General features: G+C 41.3%; 1 protein-coding gene across 3 annotated transcripts in view; it reads right to left on the reverse strand.

Annotated features, from left to right (window-relative positions):
• Positions 1–14,819, reverse strand: part of epg5 (ectopic P-granules autophagy protein 5 homolog (C. elegans)) — a 147,460-nt gene that overhangs the window by 123,125 nt on the left and 9,516 nt on the right. For all 3 annotated transcript variants that reach the window (XM_078219496.1, XM_078219487.1, XM_078219488.1), the window contains exons 3-6: positions 9,307–9,547; positions 8,429–8,565; positions 4,507–4,614; positions 2,190–2,263 (exon numbers count right to left, since the gene is read on the reverse strand). In XM_078219496.1, the coding sequence (XP_078075622.1) occupies positions 2,190–2,263; positions 4,507–4,614; positions 8,429–8,565; positions 9,307–9,547 (560 nt within the window). The remainder of the gene's footprint in view (positions 1–2,189; positions 2,264–4,506; positions 4,615–8,428; positions 8,566–9,306; positions 9,548–14,819) is intronic.

A 14,819-nucleotide genomic window follows, 5' to 3' on the forward strand; every position in this document is an offset into this window, starting at 1 on the left:
TGCTTCACTTCCTGGCGCCTTTTTTTCTTCCCGCCCCCAGAGCAATCCCATTGGCCCAGCCCACATCACTCAACCAACAGCATCCTGTTCACAGCACCCGCCTGGCAAACAGGACACTGAAACCCACAAGGGACAAAGAACACTGGTAAACGTCTTCCCCACAAATTTTCCTCAGTCCCTTACATACAGACCAGTAAAGCCTAACATCTGTGGTAAGTAAATTACTAGAGAAGATTCTGAGGGATAAGATATACATGCATTTGGAAAGACAGGGTTTGATTAGGGGTAGTCAGCATAGCTTTGTGCATGGGAGATCATGCCTCACAAATTTGTTTGAGTTCTTTGATGAAGTGACCAGGAAGGTTGATGAGGGCAGGGCAGTAGTCTACATGAATTTCAGTATTTCAGTAAGGCCTTCGATAAGGTTCCATATGGTCGGTTGCTCTGGAAGCTTAGATTGCATGGAATCCAGGGAGAGCTCGCAAATTGGATACACAATTGGCTTGATGGTAGGAAACAGAGGGTAATAGTGGAAGGATGCTTGTCGGGCTGGAGGCCTGTGACTAGTGGTGTGTCCCAAGGGTCAGTGCTGGGCCCATTGCTGTTTGTTATCTCTATCAATGATTTGGATGAGAATGTACAAGGCATGATCAGTAAGTTTGCAGATGACATTAAAGTAGGCAGTATTGTGGACAGTGAGGAAAGTTATCAGAAATTGCAAATTGCAGCAGGACCTTGATCAACTGGGGAAGTGGGCCGAGAAATGGCAAATGGAGTTTAATATAGATAAGTGTGAGGTGTTGCATTTTGGAAAGTCAAATCAAGGTAGGAGTTTCATGGTGAATGGCAGGGCCTTAAGGAGTGTAGTAGAACAGAGGGACCTTGGAGTTGAGGTGCACGGTTCTCTGAAAGTAGAGTCACAGATAGACAGGGCAGTGAAGAAGACTTTTAGCACACTGGCCTTTATCAGTCAGGGCATTGAGTAGAGAAGTTGGGAAGCTATGTTGCAGTTGTAAAGGACATTGGTGAGACCGCACTTGGAGTATTGTGTTCAGTTTTGGTCACCCTGCTATAGGAAGGATATTATTAAGCTGGAGAGAGTGCAGAAGAAATTTACAAGGATGTTGCCAGGATTCAAGGGACTGTGTTATAGGGAGAGGTTGGACAAGCTCGGACTTTTTTCTTTAGAGCGTAGGAGGCTGAGAGGGGATCTTATAGAGGTGTATAAGATCATGAGAGGCATGGATAGGATGAATGCACTCAGTCCTTTTCCCAGGGTTGGGGAATCAAGGACTAGAGGGCATCAGTTTAAGGTAAGAGGGGAAAGAATAAATGGAAACCTGAGGGGCAACTTTTTTACACAGGGGGTGGTAGGCATATGGAATGAGTTGCCAGTGGAAGTGGTTGAGGCGGGTACATTAACAACATTCAAAAGGCATTTGGACAAATACATGAATAGGAAATGTTTCGAAGGATACAGGCCAAGTGCAGGGAAATGGGGTTAGTGTGGATGGACATTTTGGTCAGCATGGACCAGTTTGGGCTGAAAGGCCTGTCTCTGTGCTGTAGGACTCTATGACTCTGGGTTGCTAGTGTAGACACTTAATCAAGTTACCATACCTATTTCATATATCAATATCATGACTTGAATTTCCTTCAACAGCACCTTCCAAACCTGCGACAAGGGACAAGGGCAGCAGATAGATGCGAGCACCACCATCTGCAAGTTTCCCTCCAAGCCACACCCTATCCTGACTTGGAAATATATCACTGCCACTGGGTCAAAATCCTGGAACTCCCTAATAGTACTGCTAATGTACCTACACCACATGGACTCTAGCGGTTCAAGCAGGCGGCACCCCATTACCTTCTCATGGGCAATTAAGGATGAGCAATAGATGTTGGAATAATCAGCAACACTCATTCCATGAATAAACAAAGAAGAATAATTCCCCAAGCAGCGAGTACTTAGTCTCCACATTATAATGATAGAAGTAGAGTTAGACATTTCTTCAAAGGGTAGTTAACTCAACGCACATACCAAGTAGGTTGCTGTCATGTATTGTCTGGTGAATGACTTATCAATAGTATTGATGCTCACAGACAGAATGCCAGTGCATGGGCAGGGCAGGAAATAAAACAAAAATATTAAAGAAACCTTAACATGTAACAAAGACAGTGCTACTTACTTGATTGGTGACAGAAGTAAGGCTAGGGCTTGCATAAAGAGAAAGATACCCGAAGGATTACCAAATACTGTTATCTGAAATGCAGAAAAAAGCTGGATAAATTGTCTTAATATATTTCATTGCAGGGAAAACTGTGTGGTATTGCAACTAAGTACTGGGTAAAGCACATCACTGTTCCATTTTCTAACATATTTTGTGTACTGAAATATGTGTTGAGATTAATGTCATATAGGAACAGGAATCAGGAGCAAATTCAACCCTTCGAGCCTGCTCTGCCATTCAGTCAGATGATGGCTGATCTCTTCCTGGTCTCAAATCCGCCTCCCCACCTGTTCCCCATATCCCTTTATCCTTTTTTAAAAAATTAGAAATACTTTCTATCTCCTCCTTGAAACCATTTAATGATTCAGAATCCACCGTTCCATGGAGCAGTGAGTTCCACAAGTTCACCACCCTCTGCAAGTAGTAGTTCCTCCTCATCTCAGTTTTAAATCTACCGCCTCTCAACCTATACCTGTGACCTCTTGTTCTAGATTGCCCCTGTCTAAGTTGTTAATAAATACTGAATAGTTGAAGCCTCAATGCAGATGCTTGAGAGATATCACGAGTTCATCCTACCAATTATCCCTGACTTGTCCCTTGCCGTTTAATCGATTTTCTAACCAATTCAATAATTTGCCTTGAATGCCAATTCGGCTTACAATCTATGAAGAACGTGACCAAATGCCCCCTGGAAGTCCATATAAATAATATCCACAGACTTTCTTCTATCCGCTGTGCATGGTGGCACTGTGGTTGGCACTGCTGTCTCACAGCACCAGGGGCTCAGGTTCAATTCCAGCCTCAGGTGACTGAGTGGAGTTTGCACTTTCTCCCCATGTCTGTGTGGATTTCCTCCGAGTTCTCCGGTTTCCTCCCGCAGTCCAAAGATGTGCGGGTTAGGTGGATTGGCCATGCTCAATTAACCATAGTGTTGGAGGATTAGCAGGGTAAATAAATGTGTGGGGTTACGGGAATAGGGTCTGGGTGGGACTGTGGTCAGTACAGACTCAATGGGCTGAATGGCCTACTTCTGTACTGTAAGGATTCTATGATACTTGAGGCACCTCTTCAAAACATTAAATTGCGTTTGTTAGGCACAATCTATCCTTTACAAATCCATGTTAGCTCACTCAGATCAGCTGAAAATTTCAAGGTACTTCATCACTCTATTTTTAATTAGAGACTTCAGCAAATTTAAGCTAACTGTTTGATTCCCCTATCCCACCTTTCTTAAATAGGGAAGTAAGCTGTGCAATTTTTGAATGCAAAGGAACAATTCCCGAATCAAGAGAACTTCAAGATATTCTAATTAGTGTACCTGCAATGTTCTCATCCACTTCCTTTAAGACCCTGGGATGAAAACCCATCTGTCCCTGGGGATCTATCATTCTTTAGTACCATTCTTTTTCTTAAGTTAATTTTGACGAGTCCTTCACCCTGATTCAATATTAGTTTCCTTGGGATGTCTGGCATATTAATCTTTCCTCCTACTGCTCATTCTGACACAAACTACAGGTGATTGCAGACTAAGGATTTCTAATACAATCCGGCAGCTAGGTGTTCATTTTTACTGTCAGTTTTTTAAAAAATATCTAGAGTTTCTTTTATAAATTGAATTAAAATTCCCACAGTGGGATCTGAATTCATCAAATTCTCTGGATTATTAGTTCAGACCTCTATATTACTAATCTAGTAACATAACTACCCAACTATTATATCCCATCAATACACTACTGTCAGCTCAATGACAATGTAGAATAGCTCTGGATTTTTAAAAAAATGATTATTGCCAACATTTTTGAATTGGGTACAGTACAGATCATATTTATGCTTTTGCTATCTTTGAGTTTTTAAAAAACTCCTTAAATATTGTACAATTAGGCAAACAAGCAAATAATTAACTATCAATAGACTCAATTACAAAAAGGAAGTTATAGAGACCATCACCTGCTGTGCTGTGGCAGTCTCTGGGGATTTGTTCGTGAATCAAAAAAATCCCTCAGCAACATTTTGAACTATACCTTGAAGCAGCTACAATTTAGAGAGTATGCTGAGTTTCTGAATCTCAAAATGTCAAGTATTGCGCATCAATTAAAAAAAGTATTCAAACTGGCAAACCATAAAACATTGACATCTGTACTGCTAGATATTCCTGGTATTTTATCACAACTGAAATCATAACATTCCAGAAATTGAAAAAGCCTAATTTTCTTTGATTATTAAATTAAAACAAAAGCAAGGTTGCAATGGTTTCATGCAGAGAGTAAATTCATACCTTTAAAAATGGGGCTGCCCATTTGCTGACACCACCTGGGCATCTGAGAATGTGACTCAAAAGAAAGAGGTGGTCAGCAGCGGAGCCAACTCTGTGTAACACTGCAACCTAAAAGGATTCATTATTATTAATTAACAAATAGAATTATAGTACAGAAAATAAGACAAGGTGACTTCTATAAATTGCTTTGCCTCACTGCTAAGATGAAGGAAAATATCACAGAAAAGTAACTTTTCTCATTGGTTACACCTTTAAAACAGAATCTAACCGTTTTCCAGAATCTCTTCTGGGGCCTCAGATTTTAACCACATATAATAATGATTTGGATGAAGGAATAGAGAATTGTATATCCAAGTTTGCATATGACACTACATTAGGAGATATAGTAAAGTGTGGATGGAAGGAGGAATTTATCAAGGGTAATTGATAGACTGAATGAGTCATCAAAATCATGACATGAAATTCAATGAGATTAGGAACTGCAGAGGAGCAATGGAATTTAGATGTCCATGTGTATAAATCACTGAAAGCTAGAGCAAAAGAACAGAGATTTATTAAAAAAAGGTTAATGGAATGTTGCTCTTTATTGTAAGGGAATTAGAATATAAAAGTGAGGAAGTGATGCTTTAGCTGCTGATTTTACATCAGAACCCTCTGGAAGTTATAGTCAGAGAGATGTTTCGGTCCAATTCAGCCATGCCGACCAGGTTTCCTAAACTGAACTAGTTCCATTCACGTAAACCTTTCACATCCACATACCTGTCCAAATACCTTTTAAGTGCTGTAATTGTACCTGCCTCTACCACCTCCTCTGGCAGCTCATTCCATACACGCACCCACTCTGACGATTCCAAATAAACCTGTTGGACTTTAACCTGGTGTTGTGAGGCTTCTTATCGCATATACGAACCACCCTCTGTGTGAAAAAGTTGCCCCTCGGGTCCCTTTTAAATCTTTCCCCTCTCACCTTAAACCTATGCCATCTAGTTTTGGACTCCCCTACCCTGTGGAAAAGACCTTGGCTATTTACCTTATCTATGCCCCTCATGATTTTATAAACCTCTATAAGGTCATCCCTCATTCTCCTAAGCTCCAGGGAAAAGAGTCCTAGCCTATCCAGCCTCTCCTTATGATTCAAAGCTTCAAGTCCTGGTAACATCCTTGTAAATCTTTTTTGCACCCTTTCCAGTTTAATAACATCCTTCCTATAGCAGGGCAATCAGAATTGTATGCAGCAGTCCAAATGTACGGCATTACATTTGAGGCACTGGACATCAAAGAAGAAGACCCCTCTGATGAAGGGTCATCCAGACTCGAAACGTTGGCTCTATTCTCTCTCCACAGATGCTGTCAGATCTGTTAAGATTTTCCAGCATTTTCTTTTTTTGTTTCAGATTCCAGCATCCACAGAATTTTGCCTTTATCTGAGAAGATATATCGGCCTTAGAAGGTTTACAGCACAGATTCATATGTATCTGGTCCATTGGGTTAAATTATGAGACTACTGTGCATAAATCTGGTTTGTACTCTCTCACGTTTTAGAAGTTGAGGGGTGATGTAATCTAGAAAATCATAAAAGAGATTTGATTGGGTTGAATCAGAGAAACGATTTCCTCTGGTGAAGGAAATTCAGATGAAGGGAGCAAATTTTTAAAAATAAGAGTGAAATCAAGAAGCTGCTTATTCTACTTAGAGAATAGTGCAAATTCAAAACTCCTTTCGCTAAAACGATGCTGGGTCAATTGAAATTTTTAAGATTGAGATGGATTTTTGTTGAGTAAGGATATCAAGGGTGATGGAACAAAGGCAGTTAAATGGAGTTGATGTACAGCAATGATCTAATTGAATTGCATACTTGCAAAGTTTTCAGAAGTTTTAATACAGTGGGGGTGCAGAGGAGATTCACCAGGATGCTGCGTGGGATGGAAAATTTATTTTATGAAGCGAGGTTGGATAGACTTGGGTTGTTTTCTTTGGAGTAGAGAAAACTGAGGGGTGACCTGATCGATGTGTACAAGATTATGAGGGACATGGACAGAGCGGATAAGGAATTTTTTCCACTGTTATGGTTCCTTAGTTTTTTTCATCTGAATTTCCTTCACCAGAGGAAATCGTTTCTCTGACTCTACCCAATCAAATCCCTTTTATGATTTTCTAGATTACGTCACCCCTCAACTTTCTAAAACGTGAGAGAGTACAAACCAGATTTATGCACAGTAGTCTCATAATTTAACCCAATGGACCAGATACATATGAATCTGTGCTGTAAACCTTCTAAGGCCGATATATCTTGGATAAAGGCAAAATACTGTGGATGCTGGAATCTGAAACAAAAAAAAGAAAATGCTGGAAAATCTTAGCAGATCTGACAGCATCTGTGGAGAGAGAATAGAGCCAACGTTTCGAGTCTGGGTTAGGTTGATTGGCCAAGGGTTAGGTTGATTGACCATGCTAAATTGCCCCTTAGTGTCAGGGATTAGCTGGGTAAATATGTGAGGTTACGGGGATCGAACCTGGGTGGGATTGTTGTTGGTGCAGGCTACATGGGCTGAATGGTAAAAGGGCGGCATGGTAGCACAGTGGTTAGCACTGCTGCTTCACAGATCCAGGGACCTGGGTTCGATTCTCGGCTTGGGTCACTGTTGGTGTGGAGTTTGCACATTCTCCTCATGTCTGCGTGGGTTTCCTCCGTGTGCTCCGGTTTCCTCCCACAGTCCAAAGATATGTGGGTTAGGTTGATTGGCCATGCTAAAATTGCCCCTTAATGTCCGGAGATGCGTAGGTTAGAGGGATTAGCGGGTAAATATGTAGGGATATGGGGGTAGGGCCTGGGTGGGATTGTGGTCGGTGCAGACTCGATGGGCCAGATGGCCTCTTTCTGCAATGTAGGGTTTCTATGATTCTATGATTGTTTTTTCCCCACATGGCCACAGAACTGCAGTTTTGTGACACAACATGTATATACATAATGATGAGTATTTAATAATTAAATTACGTGAGACTAGCACAGCTCAAAGAAATGGACTCAGTTAATGATAGGGCATTGGGGAGGGTTATAGAACAAAGAGATTTAGGGGTACATGTTCATAGCTCATTAAAAGTGGAGTCACAGGTGGACAGGGTGGTGAAGGCGGCGTTTGGAATGCTTGGTTTCATTCGTCAGAACATTGAATACAGGAGTTGGGACATCTTGTTGAAGTTGTACAAGACATTGGTAAGGGCACACTTGGAACAGTGTGTGCAATTCTGGTCACCCTATTATAGAAAGGATATTATTAAACTAGAAAGAGTGCAGAAAAGATTTACTAGGATATACTGGGAGTTGATGGTTTGAGTTAAGGAGAAGCTGGATAGACTGGAACTTTTTTCTCTGGAGCGTAGGGGTGATCTTATAAAGGTCTATAAAATAATGAGGGGCACAGATCAGCTAGGTAGTCAATATCTTTTCCTAAAGGTAGGGGAGTCTAAAACTAAAGGGCATAGGTTTAATGAGAGGGGAGAGATACAAAAGGGTCCAGAGGGGCAATTTTTTCACAGAGAGGGTGGTGAGTGTCTGGAACAAGCTGCCAGAGGTAGTAGTAGAGGCGGGTACAATTTTGACTTTTAAAAAGCTTTTAGATAGTTGCATGAGCAAGGTGGCTATCAAGGGATATGGGCCAAATGCGGACAATTAGGACTAGCTTACTCGTTAAAAAAAAGGGCGGCATGGACAAGTGGGCCGAAGGGCCTGTTTCCATGCTGTGAACCTCTATGGCTCTATAAATGGGTGTTAAATGTTGAGCACAGCATACAATTAATATTACTAGTGTCCAGTGGTGATGTATGAGGGTAGAACAAGGAAGAAACTGAAGCACTAAATTCATCCACAAGACAGTATAATTATCTAACGGACATTTTAAGATCCAATATTGTAATTGCATACCAATTTCTGTAGCCAGAGAAGAATATCACTGTGGAATTGACTATCTTCTTTTGTTCTTCGGGTAAAAGTGAAGAGTACACTGATACTTTCTTTTAAAAGTTGCAGATCTGAATGGCTGCAATCTACTTCTTGATCATCTGTATGGAAGTAAGAATAAGTACCAGTGCTACAAAATTGCATTTTCATCATGTTTATTATTTAAAGTTAAACTTAAAATCATATTTAAAGGGGTAATTCCATCGTAAAACTAACAGTGGGCTTTATTCTGTATTTGCTAAATTTACAGTTTCAATGAATATAGATATGATTAACGATAGACAAAACATTAAGGTAAGGGAATACATCACAGATGGATACATGATCGAATTCGACAAAATGATTCCTATCCAAGTTGGAACTAGTGTTGCTAATAGCTTTTAACTGCATGACATTAAACTGCTAATATTAAAATGGTACAATAATGTAATTACCAATAAAAGTAGGGAAGAATCCTACCAACTGCCGATGGCAAGGCTGTCAATGGTGGCATGAGGCCAACAACAGAGAGTTATGGGAAGATTGCAGAGCTGGAAAAGGTTATAGAGATGGGGGTGATCCCAAATCTATTTATCTTTCTGTTTCAGATGTTACTTGACCTCATTCATTTCCAGAATTTTTATTTCACAGTTCCAGGAATTTATTCTTTTTCATAGAATTCTTGCCTTGAAGTCAATATAATCAGACATGGTCAAAATAAAGACGCTATTTGCACTTTCCAATTGGAGAAGGCACACTTTTAGGATTTAGTGCCGATTAAAAAGCCCTAGTGGATTAGAATAGAGTAGAAATAAAGATATAAATGCACACTAAAATGAACTATTGACTCATGGTATACTAACCTTGTCTCTGCAGAACTGCCACTGCTCTAAATGCTGAAGAGCTGTTCAACAACCTGTAAATGTAAGATTCCACCTGTAGGCGAGAAAGCACTGAGGTATAGGCATGTAAAGCCAGCGTTTGATGCAAATGATCAGCCTTAATATCCAAGATCCTTTTCAGCTCTCCAAGAACCAAATTGTTCATCTCCACAGTCTGAAATCGATGATAGGCTGTAACTTTTGATTGATCAGCACAAACGCCCTATAAATTAAAAAAACAAGGTAATGTTAACCATGGAGGAAGCCAGAAGGAAGGTGTAGACCTCCATGTAGAAACAGTGGAATTAAACAACACCCAGTACAAAATGTATTTGTTTTTAAAAGTCAAGTGCATTCGTACATAAATATAATAAGGAACGTAGCCATTTAATCCTTGAGCATGTTCATTGCAAAGGCCATGTGCACCATTACGGGCTTGCCCTCCTTCATGTTATGGACAGGTGGGAGTTCAGTTCAAACAGCACTGTTTTTTCTTCTCAGCACCCGATCCGTAAACAAAAGATCCCAACCCCTCAGTTTTAGTGTGATCCGGTTCAATAAACTAACTCAGGTTAGTTTATTGCACACATTCAAAAACCACATATAGGAGTGTCTGCAACATCCCCCTCCATGCTCATAATCAAAGAAGGCCCGAAACTGCTCACAATACTCCAAATGGGGTCTGACCAGAGCCTTATACAGCCTCAGAAGTACATCCCTGCTCTTGTATTCTAGCCTTCTCGACATGAATGCTAACATTTCATTTGCCTTCCTAACTGCCGATTGAACCTGCACGTTAACTTTAAGAGAATCTTGAACAATGACTCCCAAGTCCCTTTGTGTTTCTGATTTCCTAAGCATTTTCCCATTTAGAAAATAGTCTTATGCCTCCATTCCTCCTTCCAAAGTGCATAATCTCACTTTTCCACATTGTATTCCATCTGCCACTTCTTTGCCCATTCTCCTAACCTGTCCAAGTCCCTCTGCAGCCCCCCTGCTTCCTCAATACTACCTGTCCCTCTACATATCTTTGTATCATCTGCAAACTTAGCAACAGTGCCTTCAGTTCCTTCCTCCAAATCATTAATGTATATTGTGAAAAATTGTGGTCCCAGCACTGACCCCTGAGGCACACCACTAGTTACCGGCTGCCATCCTGAGAAAAAACCCCTTATCCCCACTCTCTGCCTTCTGCCAGTCAGCCAATCCTCTATCCATGCCAGGATCTTACCCTTAACACCATGGGCACTTAACTTATTTAACAGTCTCCTATGCGGCACCTTGTCAAAGGCCTTTTGGAAATCACGTCCACTGGTTCTCCTTTATCTAACTTCCTTGTTACCTCCTCAAAGAACTCTAACAGATTTGTCAGACATGACCTCTCCCTGACGAAGCCGTGCTGACTATTTTATCATGCACTTCCAAGTAGTCCACGATCTCATCTTTAATAATGGACTCTAAAATCTTGCCAATGACTGAAGTCAGGCTAATCGGCCTATAATTTCCCGTCTGCTGCCTCCCTCCCTTCTTAAACAGCAGCATTACATTAGCTACTTTCCAGTCCTCTGGTACCCTCCCTGCCTCCAGTGATTCCTGAAAGATCATCACCAATGCCTCCACAATTTCCTCAGCTATCTCTTTTAGAACCTTGGGGTGTAGTCCATCCGGTCCAGGTGATTTATCCACCTTCAGACCTTCCAGTTTCCCCAGAACCTTCTCCTTAGTGATGGCCGCTACACTCATGTGTGCCCCCTGGCTCTCCTGGAGCACTGGCATCCCATTGGTGTCTTCCACCGTGAAGACTGATGCAAAGTAACTGTTCAGTTCCTCTGCCATTGCTTTGCTTCCTATTACTACTTCGCCAGCCTCATTTTCCAGTGGTCCAATGGCTATTTTTGCCTCTCTCTTACCTTTTATATACTCTTCCTATCTTCTTTTATATTACTATTTAGCTTACACTCATATTCCATCTTCTCCCCCCTTATTGCTTTTTTAGTTGTCCTCTGCTCGCTTTTCAAGGCTTCCCAATCCTCTGGCTTCCCATTAATCCTTAACACTTTGTAGGCTTTTTCTTTCGCTTTTATGCTGTCCTTGACTTCCCTCGTCAGCCATGGATGCCTCGTCCTCCCCTTAGCATGTTTCCTCCTCCTTGGGATGAATTTCTGTTGTGCCTGGGTTGAAAGAAGTACTATTTGTTCGGGGGCTCGAACAAAGCCCTGTCCATCACACAAACCAGCCTCCCATCCACTGACTCTATCTACACTTCCCGCTGCCTCGGAAAAGCAGCCAACATAATCAAGGACCCCACGTACCCCAGACATACTCTCTTCCACCTTCTTCTGTCGGGAGAAAGATGCAATATCTGAGGTCACATAGCAACTGACTCAAGAACAGCTTCTTCCCTGCTGCAATCAGACTTTTGAATGGACCTACCTTGCATTAAGTTGATCTTTCTCTACACTCTAACTATGACTGTAACACTACATTCTGCACTCTCTCCTTTCCTTCTCTATGAACAGTATGTTTTGTCTGTATAACATGCAAGAAACAACACTTTTCACTGTATACTAATACATGTGACAATAATAAATCAAATCAAATGGTATGTTGGCCTTCATAGTGAGATGATTTGTGTGCAGGGGCAGGGATGTTTTACTGTAATTATACAGGGCTTTATTGAGGCCACACCTGCAATAATGTGTGCAATTTTGGTTTCCTTACCCGAGGAAGGATGTTGTTGCTATAAAAGGTTTACCAGACTGATTCCAAGAATGGTAGGACTGGGGGGGGGGGGGGGGGGGGACTGGGGGGGGGGGGGGGGGGGGAGAGAGAGAGAGAGAGAGAGAGAGAGAGAGAGAGAGAGAGAGAGGGGGGGCGGGGGGAATATAGTTCTTGGAGCCAATCTGAAGATGGTTGGGCACAGGACACTACCCTTCTTTAAGGACCACTCAGCTGATATGAGATATGGATTAATAAGCAAGCCACTCAAGGAAGGCAACTGACTCCAAGAAAAGCTGCTCATTGTCAACTTGACAACTCTAGTCCAGAAGAAGCTACAGACACAGCCCATAAACCGCAGGAACTTTATGCTAGAAACAAAATTGCTAAAACTTTTGATGCTTGAACAATGTGGGTGTAGAAAATTATTTGCATTATCCTCCCATGGCAATCTTTATGACAAATCAGGTGATGTGTTACTTATGACCACAATGTACAATTGCTGTAAATAGACAAACCTGGGGTGAATTAGCAGCTGTAACATGCTGCTGAGAAATATGCATTGCTTGTAAATCCTAAACTCCCTGGTGCAACCAAGAGGAAATTAACCTTTCGGTCCAAAGCATTTTGAGTAATTACAGACATATATTTGCATGCCATTCAACTTATTTTGCTTGCGTGAATACAAACTCTTCAATGGGAGCATTCCTAAAGCAGCTCCCTGCCTATTCACCGCATCACTTGATCCAAAACCCTTTCTAAATAATATTAGTCTTGCCTAAATACTTACTTCTGTTAAATTCTAACCCATCTCCTTAATTATTCAATTATAACATTTAAGTACCCATACACAAAAAAAAGGAAAGAATCTTGCATTACTTAGCCTCTTAAAGCTGTTCAAAACTTTGAAAACCCCAATAGGCCATTCATTAATTTCCTCTAATCTGGTGTGTAAAAAAAAATCTCCGATCCTGGTATCATTCAGGTGAATCTTCACTACACAGTCTACACTGCAATTATCGGGTGGCACAGTGGTTAGCACTGCTGCCTCACATCGCCAGGGTCCCAGGTTCAATTGCTGGCTTGGGTGACTGCGTGGAGTTTGCACATTCTCCGTGTCTGTGTGCGTTTCCTCCGGGTGCTCCGGTTTCCTGCCACAGTCCAAAAATGTGCAGGTTAGGTTGATTGGCCACACTAAATTCTCCCTCAGTGTACCTGAACAATGCAGACTAGAAGACGTGCATGACTGATATTCCATTTGAACACTGGCTATACCACTTTGACAAACATGTTATTGAGAGGCAGTAAAGTCACCTGGATACATATTCATCTATTGTACTTGAGTTCTAAAGACAGAATCAATTGCTGTTTTCCGCACCATAAATTCATCCAAATATCAATGGAAGCAGCTACAACTGACAGACAAATAGGTGATTCTTCCATAAAGATCTCAGTTGAAAAATGGAGATAAGTTGCAAGGACTGCTTGATAATTTGAGCCAGTTTTGATGGCTTGCAGAAATTGGAAAATAGTTGGTGCCTCCAAATATCACTTCCATGCCTAACTTCCTCATTAGGTGTTAATTACCCTCCTACTTTTTCTGTTCATTTTCTCTCATCTACAATCTTGATCCTTGTTCGGGTATCGTTTTACAAGTGCTGGCTGCCTTTAGTTCATGTGGACATGGTCATTGCCTGGCACCATGTGGCACGAATGTTATTTGCCACTTGTTAGCTCAAACCTGAATACTGTCCAGGTCTTGCTGCATTTGGACATGGACTGCTTTAGTATCTGAGTTATGAATGGTGAACACTGTGCAATAATCAGTGAACATCCACACTTCTGACCTGCCGATGGAAGGAAGGTCCTTGATGAAATAGCTGAAGATGGTTGGACATAGGACACCACCTTGAGGAACTTCTGCAGTGATATAATGGAACTGAGATGCTTGACCTCCAATAACCACAACCATCTTCCTTTGTGCCAGGTCCGACTGCAACCCTTGATTCCTATTCTCTTCAGTTTTGCTAGGGCTCCTTGATGTCAAGGGCAGTCATTTTTACCTTAACTCTGGAGTTCGGCTCTTTTGTCCATGTCTGTACCAAGGCTGAGATAAGGTAAGGAGGTGAGTGGCCCTATTAGCAACCAGACAGAGCTTCAGTGAGCAGGTTATTGCGAAGCAAACGTTGCTTGATAGCACTGTTGATGATTCCTTTCCATCAGTTTACTGATGATTCAGAATAAACTGATGCGCCAGTAATTGGCTGGGTTGAATGTGTCTTGCTTTTTGCGTGCAGAACATACTTAGGCAATTTTCCACACTGCCAGGTAGATGCAAATATTAACTTGTGTTTCTCTCTCCAGATATTAACAGACCTGCAGCGCATTTCTGTTTTCATTGAACAACTCAACTCAATTCAATCCTCAAACAGGTGTTTACATTTGTATTTCAACAAAACCAGGAGAAGACAGTTGGAGCATGGTAACAAGAAATAAGGTGATTTAGCGGAGTGCTATGGGAATTGGGATCATTGTTTATTCTTAGCTCTTGCCTGACCTAATTTTTATTTTCCAAAGTACTGTTAAGGCAGAAGTAAAGTTGAAGATTTTTAAAATGCTTGGCTCAATGACTGTTAGGTAGAATACATGCAAAGGCTTGAATATTAGATTTGGAAATAGAAAAATAGAAAGCATTATCTCAACTTTGGCCATTTTTACAATGATCTACATCCATGTAAGAACTGGAATTCTGGGCTGCAATCTTTTAGCCAGCTCGC

This window comes from Mustelus asterias, chromosome 1, assembly GCF_964213995.1.
Source record: "Mustelus asterias chromosome 1, sMusAst1.hap1.1, whole genome shotgun sequence".
NCBI classification, from domain to species: Eukaryota; Metazoa; Chordata; class Chondrichthyes; order Carcharhiniformes; family Triakidae; genus Mustelus; species Mustelus asterias.